This window comes from Bombus pyrosoma, linkage group LG12 (genome assembly GCF_014825855.1).
Source record: "Bombus pyrosoma isolate SC7728 linkage group LG12, ASM1482585v1, whole genome shotgun sequence".
Classification (NCBI taxonomy): Eukaryota; Metazoa; Arthropoda; class Insecta; order Hymenoptera; family Apidae; genus Bombus; species Bombus pyrosoma.
Genome location: NC_057781.1, coordinates 12,431,999 through 12,448,781, shown reverse-complemented (window position 1 = coordinate 12,448,781; position 16,783 = coordinate 12,431,999). Strand labels below are relative to the sequence as shown.

The 16,783-nt window shown below is 35.1% G+C and overlaps 1 protein-coding gene across 2 annotated transcripts in view; it reads right to left on the bottom strand.

Moving 5' to 3' along the window:
* The window catches only part of LOC122573367 (lachesin-like), a 259,680-nt gene that overhangs the window by 3,752 nt on the left and 239,145 nt on the right, over positions 1 to 16,783 (bottom strand). For both annotated transcript variants that reach the window (XM_043739616.1, XM_043739617.1), the window contains 4 exons: positions 12,654 to 12,782; positions 11,750 to 11,887; positions 7,540 to 7,689; positions 6,447 to 6,491 (listed from right to left, as the gene is read on the bottom strand). In XM_043739616.1, the coding sequence (XP_043595551.1) occupies positions 6,447 to 6,491; positions 7,540 to 7,689; positions 11,750 to 11,887; positions 12,654 to 12,782 (462 nt within the window). The remainder of the gene's footprint in view (positions 1 to 6,446; positions 6,492 to 7,539; positions 7,690 to 11,749; positions 11,888 to 12,653; positions 12,783 to 16,783) is intronic.

Here is a 16,783-nt window from a genome sequence, read left to right as displayed (position 1 = left end):
ATCTAATTATCTAAATCGATCGTCATCGTTTTCTATAAGAGCAGCGAGTGTTCCGGTGCTTGGGAATCCAATCTAAATAAAGTAAATTCGCTAATTTTTCAATTCCAAGAGAGATTCTACTACAAAGCGTATTTTTGTCGAAAGAGAATAATTGCAAGTGTCGAATGTACATAGGCTACATAGTCTGTGTTATGCAACGATTGACTTTTTCCTGCCTACATATATCTTTGTGAAGCAAAGAAATAAAATGTAAAATGTTAACGCCTATAGACATTCATAGAATGAATGAAGAAGCTACCGCCGGAAGATGTTTAATAGGACGATAGTCCTAGCACCGATCGCGGAATCGAAGCTTGGCTTAGACATCGAACGTTTAATAGTTGAATAGCAGCGCGTCACATTTCATTCTCGTGATTTTGTTCGTTGGTAATACTGCGATATTTGCTCTAAATCCCGAAGCAGGTACTCGTGCAGAGAAGAGTGGACAGAGTTCAATAAAGTTGACCTATGGCTCGAAACGGCTCTATAAATCTTCCATCGAACGCAACGTCGCCTCTCAATCTGTTAGCATCAAAATATTTTGCATATATCGATTTCCGGCCTTCGAGTGTACACGCAAATGCGGCTGGACACTGAGCCAATAATAAATCCTGGATTTTTCATTACAATAGAACAGAGAGAGAGAGAGAGAGAGAGAGAGAGAGAGTATTCATGAAATGGAAAAGTGAATGGTATCGCTTGTTAAGAAACATGCCTATTGAGTATTAAATTCAAATCGATCGAAGATATTAATAGAGACGTCGACACTAAAATTATTCTACGGGTGTTTTCCGTCGGATGAAATTAGCCATTAGTCGAATATTAATAAAAGAATTTCAATCTTAACAAATGATAGAGCAAGTATAAATATCCAAACAATATTCATATAATTAATAGCATTACACTTTTTCCATCGATATACATAAATATATACGTGTATATACGCTTAGATAGTACACAATTTACAGATAAATACGCAATGTTGACTAAATATAATAATTTAGTAATAAATTTACATCGATTTACGATGGATTACAACTTGAATATCAACTAGGAGAAACAATGAGCTTTTACCCCCTGTGTAATTATATCAAATAGCGTTCTCAAGAGGTTATTTAAACATACCCGAATTATAAATCATCCAGCAGGTACGAGATTATGAAAATGAAGAAATCCTTCCATTGTTCATTTTTCAAAGAAAATCCCTGAGAAAATGTAAATGTGGTATAAATGAAAAGAAGCTCCGTACGGAACTGGTTCAAAGGGAAAGAAGATAATAGACATAAAGGTATATCGGATGATATAGCTGAGGGAGGTTGCACATGTGTGCGTGCGTGCGTGTGTGTGTGTGTGTTTATGATGTAATATTATAAATTTATGTAAATTTAAATGTACAAAAATGCATAGAATGCATGATAATATACAATAACAATAATATACAATACTATATAAAGTATGCAAGGTAAGATTTTTTACAATATTTAGAGACTGAAACCAATCTGTGCTTGGATTTTACTATTTTTTAATCGACCGCGTTCGTAAAACTATGTATTTGCGCGAACATCCGCAGCCTAGTAATTCTACATCAAGATACGATTAACGGCAAAGTATTTTAATACAACATTCGTACATACTGCTCCGTATTTAAAATTTTTATCAATAAAGTATGACTGCAACTATGATGGAACGTTGAAAACGTGGAAAAGTTGAAGCACGCGCGAACTATTTTAACGAGTCGGAAATTTTTGTGTTCGCGTTATATACAAAATAAAAATTGCAAAATGTTTCAATTCGAAATATTTAATACGAGCTATTGCTATTATATGTACAGTGATTATTTTTACATCTTTCAATTACAACTGTTTTTCTTGATGTTTTCGATATCGGTCAGAACGATGATCGAAATATTTGAAAGTCAGTTTCGTGAGATTTATTTGTACGAAGTAGAATCTCATGTTCTGTATGAACTGTTAAAATATTGTGATACTTTGTAGGCTATAATTTTCAATACCGTTACGTATAGTATTTCTTTGTACGATGAAAATTTTATGCAGTCGTACTTCTTCGTATTTGCGCACGTTTATATTTCTTTCGAATATTCCAGTATTATGAAGTGCTGAAAAAAATATTCTCTGCAAGAGGTAGTTTAAAAAACACGGCCGAATTTAATTGCTCCGGATAGAAATCGCGAATAATGTTGTCCAAAGTTGTTCAGAAACTAGCGATAGAATGGGCAACTATTCATACGCGTTGTTCGAGCTGATGACTATTGACACTATTGACGATGATTTGTTGCAAATACCAAAACGCTCGATTTACGAATATTTCTGTTACAGAAAAGTGTAGTTCATCCGTTACACAAGTTTTATCATTATCGAGAAATGAACGAACATCTTTTACCGAAATTTTCGATATCAGTTGAAACGGTATATTTGAAATATTTAAAACTGAAGCTTAAAAATTGATTTCCCAAGTTTCATTGCTATTTAATACAGCTACGTGCTATACGTTATCTTCAGGCAAGGTACACGTATAAAAAGTTATTGTTAGATTTTTCTAAAGGAACGCTACAGATAGAAATATGGAGAAATACGTATACTACAGATACGTTAAAAAAGTGAAAGAAAGAAATTCTTCTATCGAATATTTCATTCTTGGTTTACGATTTAACTTGCGCGATCGTACTAAATTAATCCAATTTTTCCTCTATCCCATGAATTTCAAACATTACATAGCATTTTATTTTGAACGCTGCGCGAATTCTAGTAATAGCTTTGGAATTATTTATTGGAGGGGGAATTATCGAGAAAATTGATTATATCATAACTTTTTCAACATAGAATATCCACAAGATATATTTTAAATGTAATTATAGAGAGGTTTAATAGAGAGAATCGACGTTTTATCGAAAAGTATAAAACTGGGATGAAGAAGCTATTATAAATCAAGTAAGAATTTATTTATTTATTAAGATAGAACGTTGAATATTCGTAGGATTTTCGGAAATTTGCGCGTGTATTGAAAAACGAACTGGAAGTTTAGCAAAAGCCTGGCATTCTGCTCGTAGGGAAAAGGGTTTGATGAACAAGGTGTAAGTTCAAAATGGCATTCAACCGTGGCTTTTTATAGAGGCGTTCTTCTAAACGTCTAGCTTCTCTGAAACGGGTTCTATCGACTTTTGTACGTCTTTTTCGCAACCAGCTGCCTGTCGAAAGCAAATGAGATGGTGAGCTTGTAAATCTGACACGGCGGTTCCTATTCATTCACGATTTCACACAGAAATGGTTCCGTCTCGACTTGAAAAACGAGCGTCGTGATCATGTTGAACCTGAACTGTCCTTGGAGAGACTTTCAAGAGTTACACGTATAGATCTCTGTGAATTTTTCCCAGCAAAATCCGACTTTGCCAACGTTTGTATTTCAGAGAAACTTGACGCGTAAACGTCAAGTAAAATAATTTTTAAGGCGGGAAGAACCGTTTTATACTAGGTTCGTCAAAGTGTCCTGCCATTTTTATTCTCTTAAAGTCTGTATCTCTACGGATTGACCTATCAAAGTATCGAACGTATTTCCTCCAAATTTTGTCACATAGTTTCGTCAAGATTTCAGGCTGTCCAAGGATGATTGCGAAAGCTGTCTCTGTCGCAAGTTTTGTTATCCGTAATTGCAAATACAAGATGCGCTTTGTTATAGAACAGTTGAGTAACGAAATTTCAGCAACGGATGATTTGTTCAGCGATGTTTGATGCTTCGCTTTTATCTGTAGCTTGTACTTACATCGTTAACATAGAGATATAGACTTAACTGCGATTTCTGGAAAACTCGTAACAGAAATGTAAATATACGAAATATATGAAAGAAGCGTTATATTTTGACGCGTCGTCTCCACGCTTTTACGATGTCGCTGATATTTTCCACAGTTTGGCTCAAGTGTTACAACGCCATACATTCGGAACGAAATAGGCGTATATCTGCAAAGTTGTGCTTCGTGGCTTTAAAGCAAACAATAGGGTCGAGATACAGCGATAGAGTGGCCAAACAATATCGTGGGATTTATCCTTCGATAGCCTTAAACGGCCAATTCAATTTACACAGAGGATACTAGTACGTTTTATACAGCTACGAAGGATACTGACATCGGACGGTATACCAAACTGTTAACAAAATCGATATAGAAGGTGACGCCAGTAGAGTACACGTTGGACGGATATAAAAGTGTCGATTTGTTTACCAGAAATCGACAAAGCTGAGTAACACGACTGCTGACTGACGAACAATCGTCGTACGGCATCCGACTATGCCGTTTAATATAACGAGGAATAACCTCGTTTGTTTGCTTCCACGATAAATGAATCTGACGTCGGAATATCTGATCGAAACATATTTTAGTATTAAATCGGTAAGCGATGCGAATTAGGTAAATGGAAGCGCATTTCCGCTGAGTTTGACAGTTACGCGCATCGTGAAATGAAACGTAGCTATAACTACTTCTCGCGAATATTTTATTCTATACCATAATCATGTCATTGACTGTAGTGAAGTAAGTAGTTTCACGCGAGTCACGAAAAAGATGTTAGTAATATTTATCGTATGTTCGTCACTGTATATCGCGTTAATCATAAAACATGAAAAACGCGCGGGAAGCTCGATATATTTGAGAAACTAGTAATAAAAATGCATTTACGTAAAACGTATACCGGTATTTTCTCCGATGAAGTTGTCACTGTGTATACCGCGTTGTCACTGTGATATTACGCGAGACAAATACGAACGCTGAAATTCCTTTGATATCTTTGTTCTTCTGCGAGCGTTCGACCAACGTCAAACGCGAAGAAATAAACAAACAGAAAAAAGAAATTTAATCGAGTTACTCGGTTCATTGGAGTTGGCGAAAAAACGAAATGTTACCGCGCTGTGCATGGTAAACGTAATAAAGTTGGGTCGACAAAGTTCGGACAATTTCGGACCAGTTATTACCTTACAAAACTAATCCACGTGGATTCGATCCACATTACCGCTGGTGGTGCTATCCTGTGGCTCATCAGAGGAAAGGCAATTTTATTTTCGAAACTGACACGCGATTATCCCAGGGCGAAATAAGCTTTGATGGGGGCCACGTCGGTGAAAGCAAGGGACTCGTGTCTAGCTTTTGTAGAGGTTGTGATTCAAGAGAATATCCGTTGAGTGGATTGGCATGCACAAACCAGACACTCGATCTAATTAATCAGCGACCCGTTATTTCATCGCAAGTACGTTACGCTGCATCATTCGGAAAGTACTACTCGACACAAAGCGAGCAATAACACAGCGAGCGATTTCTGGCTTGCGTGTCGAGCATAAAAAATAAAGCACCACCGCGGACGATCTGGATTCCCTGAGACTGACAAAAAAAAAAAAAAAAAAAAAAAAAAAAAAAAAAAAAAAAAAAAAAAAAAAAAAAAAAAAAAAAAAAAAAAAAAAAAAAAAAAAAAAAAAAAAAAAAAAAAAAAAAGAGAGAAAAAAAAAGAAAAACTAAAACAGAAAGAAAGAAGAAAAAAGAGCACAATACCGAACGGAATAACAAGTAGATTTCGAAATCGTTAATCCACCAAGTGTTGCTTTTCGTGATAAAAATGCAATATTAAATGGAATATTATATAATGTATCGTGCGTGGAAAGTCACGCGACAAAAGGGATATCGAAGTATAAGATATACGTACGTGTCTTTTCTGTTATAACGAAATTGAAAACCTCCGCGTTTTTAAGACTAGTGGTTCCATGTACAAAGCAAATTTTAACGAAATAACTGACCTCTAAAGCGACATTTTGAACCAATTACATATTTTAATCAATCGTAATGCGAGAACGGTGAAACTACTGTAATCGAGCAAAAAAATACCGAGCTTGTTGGAAGAGTTCGCAAAGTAACAATTTATTGGAATTTTAACATCACCAGAGATTGGCGATAAGAAATCCCATTTGCGTTTCAAATTGTGTCGTGATTATGTTTGAACCAACTAATGCATTAACACCACTCCAAATTGATTCTATTCCCTGACCAACTATTTGGATTACTGATAATTTGTTCCTGATTTAAAGGCATGTTTATGCGTGTACATGTATTAATATAGCGAGGCTAATGCTCGGTAATAGTTCGAGTAATTAATAAACCTAACGTTTAGTGGCATGTTACATTAAGTTATATAAACTTTGAATAAAATTTCGCCGAGATAAATTTTTCTAAATCGATTTAGTGGCAAATTTGCGGCTAGGATAATTTCTAAATGTATATCGCGTACATTTAGAATTGCCCCTGGATCCGTGTAAAAAACTACTTCGATCTTATTATCGTACTATCATGAAAACTATGATTCTCAAATAAATAATATTCGTGGCGAAGAAATATAAAATGTAAACTAGGGATTTACCTTTGTACTTTGTATTACTACCAGTAGAGTTCGAAGATGTTATTGCTAAAACATATGGAAAAGATACATTACAATTATTTATTTTATATTAAAATATATACATTTGTTTGATACATATATGGTTATATATTGGTTATTTAGAATATGTGCATTAAGATGTTCGGGTGGTAATATTTTAAGGCGTAACGAGTATAAACAAAGTATAAACGGAGAATTTTGTAAAAACATACAAGATTGAATTTTAGAGAATAGAATTTTATTGCATAAACGGTTATACGTTTCGTTGTATAAATAAATTCGGAAGATTTGATCTCTTTCCGTAGAATTTAAAGGTCTCGTGTAACTACGACTTTAAATAAAAAGAGCTGTTTGTCGCGATAGGATACGAACATTAGAAAATAACGATATAAAATATAAAAGATCATATCATATTCTTCGATATCAACTGACCAAACGATATGTACTGGATGATCGGAAACTAAGTTTCACGACCGCCGGATCGATGGAGAGGAGAGTACTTTCAACGGTGTAATTCTGCAATTTCTAATAAAAAGCACGATAACTTTAAAATTGTAGTAGAAAAAGATAAAATTTGTTACCGTGATATTACGGCGAAGTAGTGAAATCTGCTTTTTAGAAGAAACGTGTTGAGAACACGGAGAGATTATTCTGATAAAATTTTATATCACGACAAAGCTACCGTTACGAGGTATTTAAAGAGTTTAACAAAAGGCTTCAACTAGGAAGTAATTTTCGATGAGTTTCCTTAAGCGTGGTTGTTTTAACGAGATGAGCCGCCCGCTCGTCTTACTATAGGCTGAAAAATCGCCCGCAAAATCCAGAAAAATTTTATCCACATTTTTTATTCAGATACGATTTAAGATTGAAATAATTTTCTACTTTATCAGCAGTAAAATCGCCTCTATTTGTAAAAATAATGTGACCCTTTCGTCGTTCTAAAAAATTGTCGAAAGAAAATTAAAACGCCGTTGAGACGATACGTATCTTTAAATAAAATTTTGTTTCCGTATACAAGCAGTGTACAGGTGTACAGTGTTATACGAATGTTGGAAAAATACTTAATTATACTCACGATAAACTTTGATGGTGCCATCGGTGTCTCCCAATGCATTTCTAGAGACACACTTGTACGATCCAAAATCGGATGGACTGACGGAACTTATCGTTAATTTCATATGAACTTTATACGCGTTGTCCAATAGTATAGGCTCGTATTTCCCTCCTGAAAGAAATTATAATCCTGTCAATACATGAATCGACGTCGACATTAATTACTATTGAAATTATACCGCTTTATTATCTTGACACGTTATTAAAACACAAGTCTACATACACCTGACGCGGATGTTATTTTTCATTCGGCATTAAATAAAGAATATATTAATAAATTCTATTCGAAGGAATATTTATTCGGTACTTATGCAAAACTTTATCGCAGTTTAATGAAACATATTTCCTGAAGTATTATATTAAAATTTGAAATTGCAATATTTCGCGAATCGTATAAAATATCTTACAAAATATTACATAAATATCGAAATTCCGATTACGATCACTATTACATTTAAAATTATTAAATCGAATAGGTAATTTCGTTACATATAAATCGATATATTGACTAGGATAAAGTAAAGTAGGGTAACAATTACATATACGTATGAAGACAAATTACTTAGGGATAAAGTTGACGTTAAACAACATACATGCATATCGACGAAACACCATTCAATGGAATAAAATTTGCAATTTGCTTTAACGAGATAACTATCATGCGTCGGAACCGAATTTAGTAAAATGCCGATAATATCGTAAAACATGTCTAAATACGTTATCTCTATGATGATAATAAATCATCGAGCATTTGAATTTCAAACAAAAAATGTCCATTTCGAATTTGTTACGCTGTTTTACGATTTATATGTATCACGTGTAAAAAGAAAAGGAACTTTGTATTCTTGACCAGGTGCAAATTCACGTATCCTCTCGAAGCGATTCGAATAGCCTTCAATAACATAGTACGTTAGACGATCGTGTAAATTTTTAATAAGCAAAATCCAGTGTATCGTCTTGTGGAATGGCGAGTGTCGTGCGTGTTACGGTTTCGTATCTAACGAGTATTTCACCGCTGTGTATCAAACATGTTCGGTTGCAATTAAGAGCTTTCGTTTTTTTGCGAAACAACCCGTTTAGATTTCTAGACGGTCATGAAATAAAACATCTACGCACCGTAATTTACAGAGAAAAGTTCACTTCTTTAATTGGTGGGCGTTAAAACGATGGAAAAGCGAAATGTATTTAAACGACTGATATTTTTTGCCGCTTGGCACCGCTTATAAAAACTGTTTACGGGATAGTTATCTCGCACATTCACAGCATAGCAGTTTCTTTAAGTCGTGAAAACAGCATAGTAGAATGTTGATTCTGTGTTGAAAGAAATTTAGTAGCAGATTATGCTTTGTACGTTTCATTCGTTACTCTATATTTTCCTTAATTTATGCTTTCATTTTCATTCTACGTAGTTTAGCGCCACCATACGAAAATATTCTATATATTTTCGTATTGTTGTCAGGGCAAGGTATTGACTGTACTGTACGTAGACCGTCGTACGATGAATTTAAAAGGCTCGTAATGTCGCAATTACGAGAAAGTATGAAAAATAAGTCAGTTTGTAAATCATATCATCGATTATCATCGGCAAATTACGATCATAAAATCGGCAGGTTAGTAACCTCGCAATCACGTCGTCATCTTAAAATGTCGATAAGTCGTGACGATCGATCTGATAGATAATAAATAACTCTTCGCTGGCCGTTTTTTTTTTTTTTTTTACGGAAATGGTCGTGTACCGTGCAAAACGAGTATAGAAATTTCAGCGTCTTTCGAACGAACGTCACAATAGTTCAATCAGCTTGAAAGATGGGCCAGCTTATTTTAGTATTCGTCGTGCAGCAGTCTAAGTTAACGTGATTTCTGTTTAGATCGACACCATTCAGAGACGTTTCCGTTCTCCGACTCGTAAGATTCGAGATTCTATCGAACGATGGTAGCTATCTTACGCGAATAGAAAGGCTACGTGGATGCAAAGCGAAATAATGAAAGGAAAGTACGATTGCGAGGTGAATAACTACCGGGAATGTCCACGATTCAGTTTCGAATGGTTAAAAACAGTTTGCTATTTGGGAATCTGAGAATCTTGAATGAGTTTTACGTTTACCGAGCCGGATAACCGAATCCTGCAATCGCAATGACGATGCCTCGATCCATGCTTCGATAAGCACGAACGATCATTTTCCGAGAATAAGCTAAATATTTCCTCCCAAGTAATGATTATTATCGTCGTTCGCATTCGAATTATCGTAATAGCGTCAATTTTCGCCCGTATAAAGAATAAGTAAAACGAAAATCGACCAGATGCTACGGAAAAATTACGTAGAAAGCTGTAGATAAAAATTTTAAAGCGCAAATGATAGAAATGAGAGGAAAGAAACGAATTTCTTATTCGTTCCAATGGTAAGTTCCAAGGTAAAATATCGATTGAAACTGTAATTACAGCGACAGACATTTAGGCTTTCGGAATATTTCGATTTTTGAATTACTTGATATACCAAGCTCCTACGTTTGAAATTTACATTTACGCAAGAAAATATTAAGCAACGAGTAAATGTACATTGACAAAAATTGCTTGTACTTGTATTGAATTGAATTCACTTAACAAAGAGATTGGCTCAACGCTGTTAGCGTTATCGGTACCTGGCAAATTGAAATGTATCGTGCTTAAATCTCTTGATCTTTTATCCTTGGTTCTCCATCGACTTTAAAAAATGCGCAGTAAGAAAAAAAAAAGAAAAAAAAAAGAAAAAAAAAAATATGACGCATCGTCGAGCATAACGACGGTGGAAATTGTGTAGCAACCAGATTGTGGCATCATAATTCACGTTGCAGGTATTATTATTATTATTATTGCCTTCGATACAGATGCAAATATCAACAAGGTTATCGACGTAATAACGACAGCGGAAAAGGCCACACGTTGACGCTTCGGTCTTCATATACGTACACGCATCCTCGACTCTTCTCATAAATGCCAGATGAAATCACGTTATACTTCTAACGTCCTGCTTCGATTCTCATGCATTATTCAAAAGCTAATTCTGTTCGAACAACCGACTGAAAGCTAAATCAGACGAAACATTTGGTTAGGCGCGTGATGTATCAATCGGATAAACGCATTAGACAGTCGATTCGGTTTTTCAATCGACGCATCAATCCATATACATGTAAAGAGCTTTCCAAGTCGATCGTAAAGTTGCAGAGAATATTTCAAAGTACTGGGAAATTATACGTAACATAAACTGTGTAGAACGAGGACGGAATTAAACTATAATCATTGCATAACAATCTACTAATAATATCAGCGAATGTACAAGTTAGAAATTATCGGTTATCTAGGCTTTTCAGTTACAATTTTCTAATTCTATATCGATGATCTGTAAATCTCTGCTAATTCGTAATTACTTCAATTGCGCAAGTTAGGGTCCACACACATACCTGCGCATACAGTAAATAACAAAAACACAAAAATAATTCGACACATTTGTAAGATTCGGTTTTTATTTCGTAATACCTGTCTCGTGTTTATCATTGCCGACATAGATCGACCCTCGTTAATAGCGAAATTCTAGCAAAACCAACGGTTCGAAACATTCAGAGCATACTGAAAAATAAAAAAAAGAAAAAAATTGGTGTAATTCAAATGGACGACCGGAAGATCGATCGAGTATCTGACGATGGAAGTGGCAATTGAAAGAAAATAAATTCGGCCAGCATGGAGGTTGCTGACGCATGACCTTACACACAGTTAGGAAAGGATGGACTTGCAAAATATATTTGACGGAAACCACTAAACGAGCGGAGATCGTGATACGAGGAAAATACGAGGATCTGAAAGGAAAGGTGGATCGATGAAGAGTACTAAAGCTGCCTTTTATAGCTGCCCTGACATAAAGCGAAGCTGAACGTTTATATTCGCGCTTCCTTCCACGCGTGTTTATGCGTTTGATACGAAGCTTTCGTTATTCAAAGGTCTCGTTACAACCAATTACTCTCTTTTCCTTCTTTTTCTTCTTCTTCTTCTTCCTCCTCCTCCTCCTTGGAAGGTAAATGCAAGAAGAGTGTACGCGGATACGCGATTACATCTTGGAAAGACCAGGTTGAAGGCTATCGAAAGTTTTGCATAAACGACCGCTGGAGAAAATAAACGGTGAATCATTGTTTTAATCTACCTTGCGGAACTATCTCGTCCTTATCCCTTGTCCAATAATTGATGGATTTAGGATAAGCCTCCGAATGGCACTCCAGAGTCAACTGTTGTCCCTCCTGAGCGCCCACCAATTGATTCTGCACCGAAATCATGGGTGGAACTGGAAGAAGAAAGACAGATCTGCCTATCGCGTAAATAAACGTTTGCTTTTCCCTTCGTGTTCGCTTAGCTTTCTGCATTTTATCGCCGTGGCTGGTAAATTACGGACGAATAATAGAAAGCACGATATAACGATAGAACGACTTGATTCGAGATTTTTTGCTAATTAATCATGTCCCAAAATAGAGAATAAGAATTTGAGAAGGTTCCCTTTAAATAAATTCTTTCGCTATGGTAGTTTTAAAATAAGGGAGATCTTTTGATATCGAAATTAATAATCCGATAAGCGGACTGTCTCTGTTTGATGTATACATACTTATATCGTGGAATTAAAACATAACGAAGTCAAATTAATTTCGATCAAGTAGGTCTTAATCTTAATAATAATATATATATATATGGAACAAGTTAATTTTACGTGAAAGACACGTAAAAAGCTAGATGGTTTCTAAGCAAAGAAATTATTCTATCCAAGAAATTCGGAATCTCAGTGACGAGTCTTATCGGCGTCTTATCGGATTATTAGACTAATAAGATACGGAGTTGAACAGCTAAATGCTTTGCCTGCTTTAATCATTAAATATATTTTTCTTCTAATATGAATATGGTAGTATTAATTACGGCATTGCACGATATAGATTGCACAAGTGGAGATAAAGATTTAAAATTTTATATTATACTTATATTATATTGCATTAATGTAGGTTACTCGAAATAGCGAAAGAATCGAAGGAGATTTTAATTGGCTATTGGTAATATGTACTTACATTGAACAGTCAGCATAATTCTTTTACTAACTGATGGTGGCACGCCATTGGATGCGATGCAAAGGTAGAAGCCCATATGTAACCGATTTACTTTAGAAATATTAAAATTTGGTCCTTCGACACTCTGCACTGTAAAATAAATTTTAACGATAGTTAAGCTTAACTCGTTCAAGCTCGCGCTTGGTAAACGGTATAAAACTGATCTTTATATGGATATTATCCGTTTTACAATATAACGTTTTCTAACGTTACTTAAAATTCAAATATTTTAAAATAAGCTGTCGTATAAAATTATATTTTATCCAATAAAAGTCAGCATTGCTTTCGTCATAAGTATACGCGCGTTTTTACCAATTAGAAAAAGAAAAAATCTGAAATCTTGCATTGTCTTTGCGTTCTACTTTATACCATAAATTTGATAAAATGATTTGTTCCGTTCTTACTGCATAAAAAAAGAATTGAAACCGACAATGCCCTATTCCCTGTAAGTTGGACATTCAAAAATAATAAGTATCCCGGAAGCGAAAGGGCCGAAGGACGGAAGAGGGAGAAAGTAGTCGTCGATATCGATAGAGATGAAATTATCCATGAAAATGTAGTAATATGGAAGTAGTAGCGGATGGTATTGCAAGCTCGAGTACCACATTTTTTTTTTTGTTCCTACCACAGTGTCTTGTTACTAGAACATTCTGGAAAAATTTGATCAGAAAATGCTGAAACACAGTGTACATGGCAAAAGAAACGAATCTTTTTACACATAACGTATCTCTTCTTGAAATTGATATTTACGTACGCTATTTTCGATTAAACAGATTTCACATATAGAGTGGCGTGATACTGCTCGTTGAAGCTTCCTGAATGTACGCCTTTTTTTCCCGGCAAGTTTCGGTGAAGTTACACTTTCAGACAGTTTGGTATACGAGCATGAAGTTTTTGAAATGGGCTAGAACAACTTTTTCAGCGTCAGTATATTTCCCGGCAGTACTACCTGCAATACGATGAAAACTACGTCGAAATTTTCTCCTATAATTTGTTTTGCAAAGTAATCAAAAGCATAGCTGAGTTCACAAATTTTCTCCCCAATTTTAATATAATTTTTAAAGTCACATTTCCTTTTTTTACAATTTCACAGAATATTAATTTTTACTCAAAGCGATAGATTACATCGAAAAGTGTAAACTGTATCGTGAATAATATACATATATACGTATATCAAATGTCAAATGTTTTTAACGGAACGTCATCGAACGTAAAGTAGCGCAAAACTTCAAATTCGCAGTCGAACACTGAAACGTTTTGGAAAATTCGTCTGTCTGAAAAACTTTTCTCTTAATTGCTTTACATATCGTACAAATAGAATATATCATATAGATGCGAACGAGGAATTTCTTACATTTATCATTTAATATGCGTTTATCGATTTATATCGAATATATTATACATCGTGTAAAATTAATTTATTTCTTTGTTTCGCTATTTCTGCGTTCAGCGATGTTGTTCCTCCGACGGGAAGCAAACAATTGTTTAAAGTCTAAATCTCGCGTGTTGCGCTACTAGAAAATTAGTTTCGACAGCTATATAAAATGAAATTTTTCGTTCATATGGTCAAAGGCCAAACGGATATTTGCAGGAAACAGACAACCGGCAGTAACACAGTTTTGGTGTTGTCTTGTCCAGCTACAGGCCGGCAAATTCAGTTTACTTATCCGAAAGTCTGGGTAGTCTACGTACGTCGTGTAACCACGATTAAATCTAGCGGAATATTTGTGCCCAGCTAACAAACTGAACGACGTCAAATACGAAAGAGCGAAAACTGCCCGAAACCTAACGAGTAACCAGTTACCAGCCCTTCGTTACATTTCTTACAAAACAAATCGCAATTAATCGGTCACGCGGCTTACAAGTTTAAAACGTTTTATCACTGAATTTCGTTTCGACGAAATTTTCAGAGCGATATCTGAGTACGGTTTCCGAATTCGATTCATCCGAATTTGACATCATCGACGACATACAGTTTACATAATCGCAGTTCATACAGTAAAAGTTGACCGATTTTCTTCGCTACCTATCGTTTTTCGTTTACATGACAGCAGCTCACGTTCGGATAAGTGAATTAACCAGCATAAAATTTCAATTAATCTGGCATTAACTAAAATTTTGTTCCGATAAATGTCGTTCAAATGGATAGAGTTTCTGCTGTAAACACGCGTTATAATACAATATCGGATTTATTTAAATATTATAACGTCTGAAGTTTTCAGCAACGATAGGTATGTGTTCGCTATCGTTCCGTGTATTTGAAAATACGATGGCGATGTTATTGTTGGCAGATTATGAGATGAGTCGGAACATGGAACAAAGTGAAACAACGAAATAAAATAACAAAAAGGATAAAAGGGACAGAAGCAAGAGAAGTTTTTTAAAATCCAAAAGCGCACGAAACGATATAAAAACTTCTTTGCTATGAAACTTGATTAAGTATTTGTTCAAAAAATTTGTTGTAACAACGTTTCCGTGTCGGTGAGGTAAAAGTAAGGTAAACGTTAACGAATTAAATGTAAAATATAAAATGCAAAATGCAAAATGTAAAACGGAAAGTAAATTATAAAGTAAGTAAGATGGAGGAAAATTACTTTTATTAAATTATTTCTATGAAGCTTAGGAAGCTTACGAAGAATATATCATAACTTATTCGCGAAAAAATAAAAAATACCGTATTCTTTCATACGCTCTGTATATCGTCCGAATGACGATAATGAGCTGAGAAAGAATACCATTTATATAAATTTATATAGATGAAACATCGTTTATCTAAAAATAAAATATTAAAATAATAAATAAATGTTTAAATTTTCGATAAAAACCCTAAAGACTTTATATCGCTAACACAAATATAATGTCGCGAATAATATTGGATTCTTTTTACCAAGTGTCTATTACTGCTAGCAGCGTGTAGAAAACAATATTTCACTTTGCCTCGGTGTTTCCCTTTGTCCCGGTTCTGTCTACTTTAGTTTTCAGCTAAATAAATAGCATTTTTAAACAACATTTACAGACCCACGTAAATAGCAAACAGCGTAAATATTGCAATATGCGTATTTATTTCACTTTTTACGAGAAATCTTATTTCAATCGTCTTCCAATTAAATAGATTGTAGTTCTCGACAATCGTTTCTCGAATCGAGAAACAAATCCTTCGTATAGCCAAATTTTCTATTGAAATCTTAAAGAATATAACAATAGTATACAACCTTCGCTTTTGCACTCTCGTGCTTTGATCCCGTTGATCGAGCGAGCAATCTATTGTACGACGATCGAGATGGGCCTTGATCTTCGAATTACAATATGAAACCAAATCGATTGTAATTCGTTTTATCTTTGCAAGCAAGGAGAACACAAGTCGTAGACAGTAAAATAAAATTAGGGAACGAGTCATCGATGCGATCGAATGCATAATTAACGCGTAATCTCTGATCGCCGTATCGATCGCCTGGAGTATTCATCGATGGAATTTTGGAAACTACTGGTACTGCTTATCTCATATTTTCATTTGAATAATTGAAATTATAGAAGCGAGTGTTTTGTTGCTTACGAATGAAATATTTGATTAACGAAAGTGAGATATTTACGAAAAGCAAAGTTGATCGGTCTCGCTCCTGACAGACTCGTATCGTCGATCGCTCGTTGATCGTCATTTAAGACACGAAAGATGAAATTACATAGCGGGCAAGGTGGTCGCGTTTAAACAAACCTCGGTCACGACCCATTCGGTGTTTCATTGTCGGACGCAAAAGTCAGCCACGCGAAACTCAGTACGCATAGCAATCTGCCGGTGTTTGCCAATTTCAATGCAAATATAGCAGATCTTCCTCACCTATGCAAACGTATCACCAGCCTCTAACCTATTGGCCTTGCTCGAACGCGGTGTGTTTGCTCTCACTGGAGATTACAAGACTCGGTTACAGCGAATCTGGCGAATATGCTTCTACAGCTTAACACCGATACTCGAAGATCTTCAGTTTGCTCATACAGAGTGAAAGTTGTTACACGATTGCATGATTACACGATTACACGATTACACGATTACACGAAACGTAATGCTTGTAACGCATACCGACACTTTTGCATAA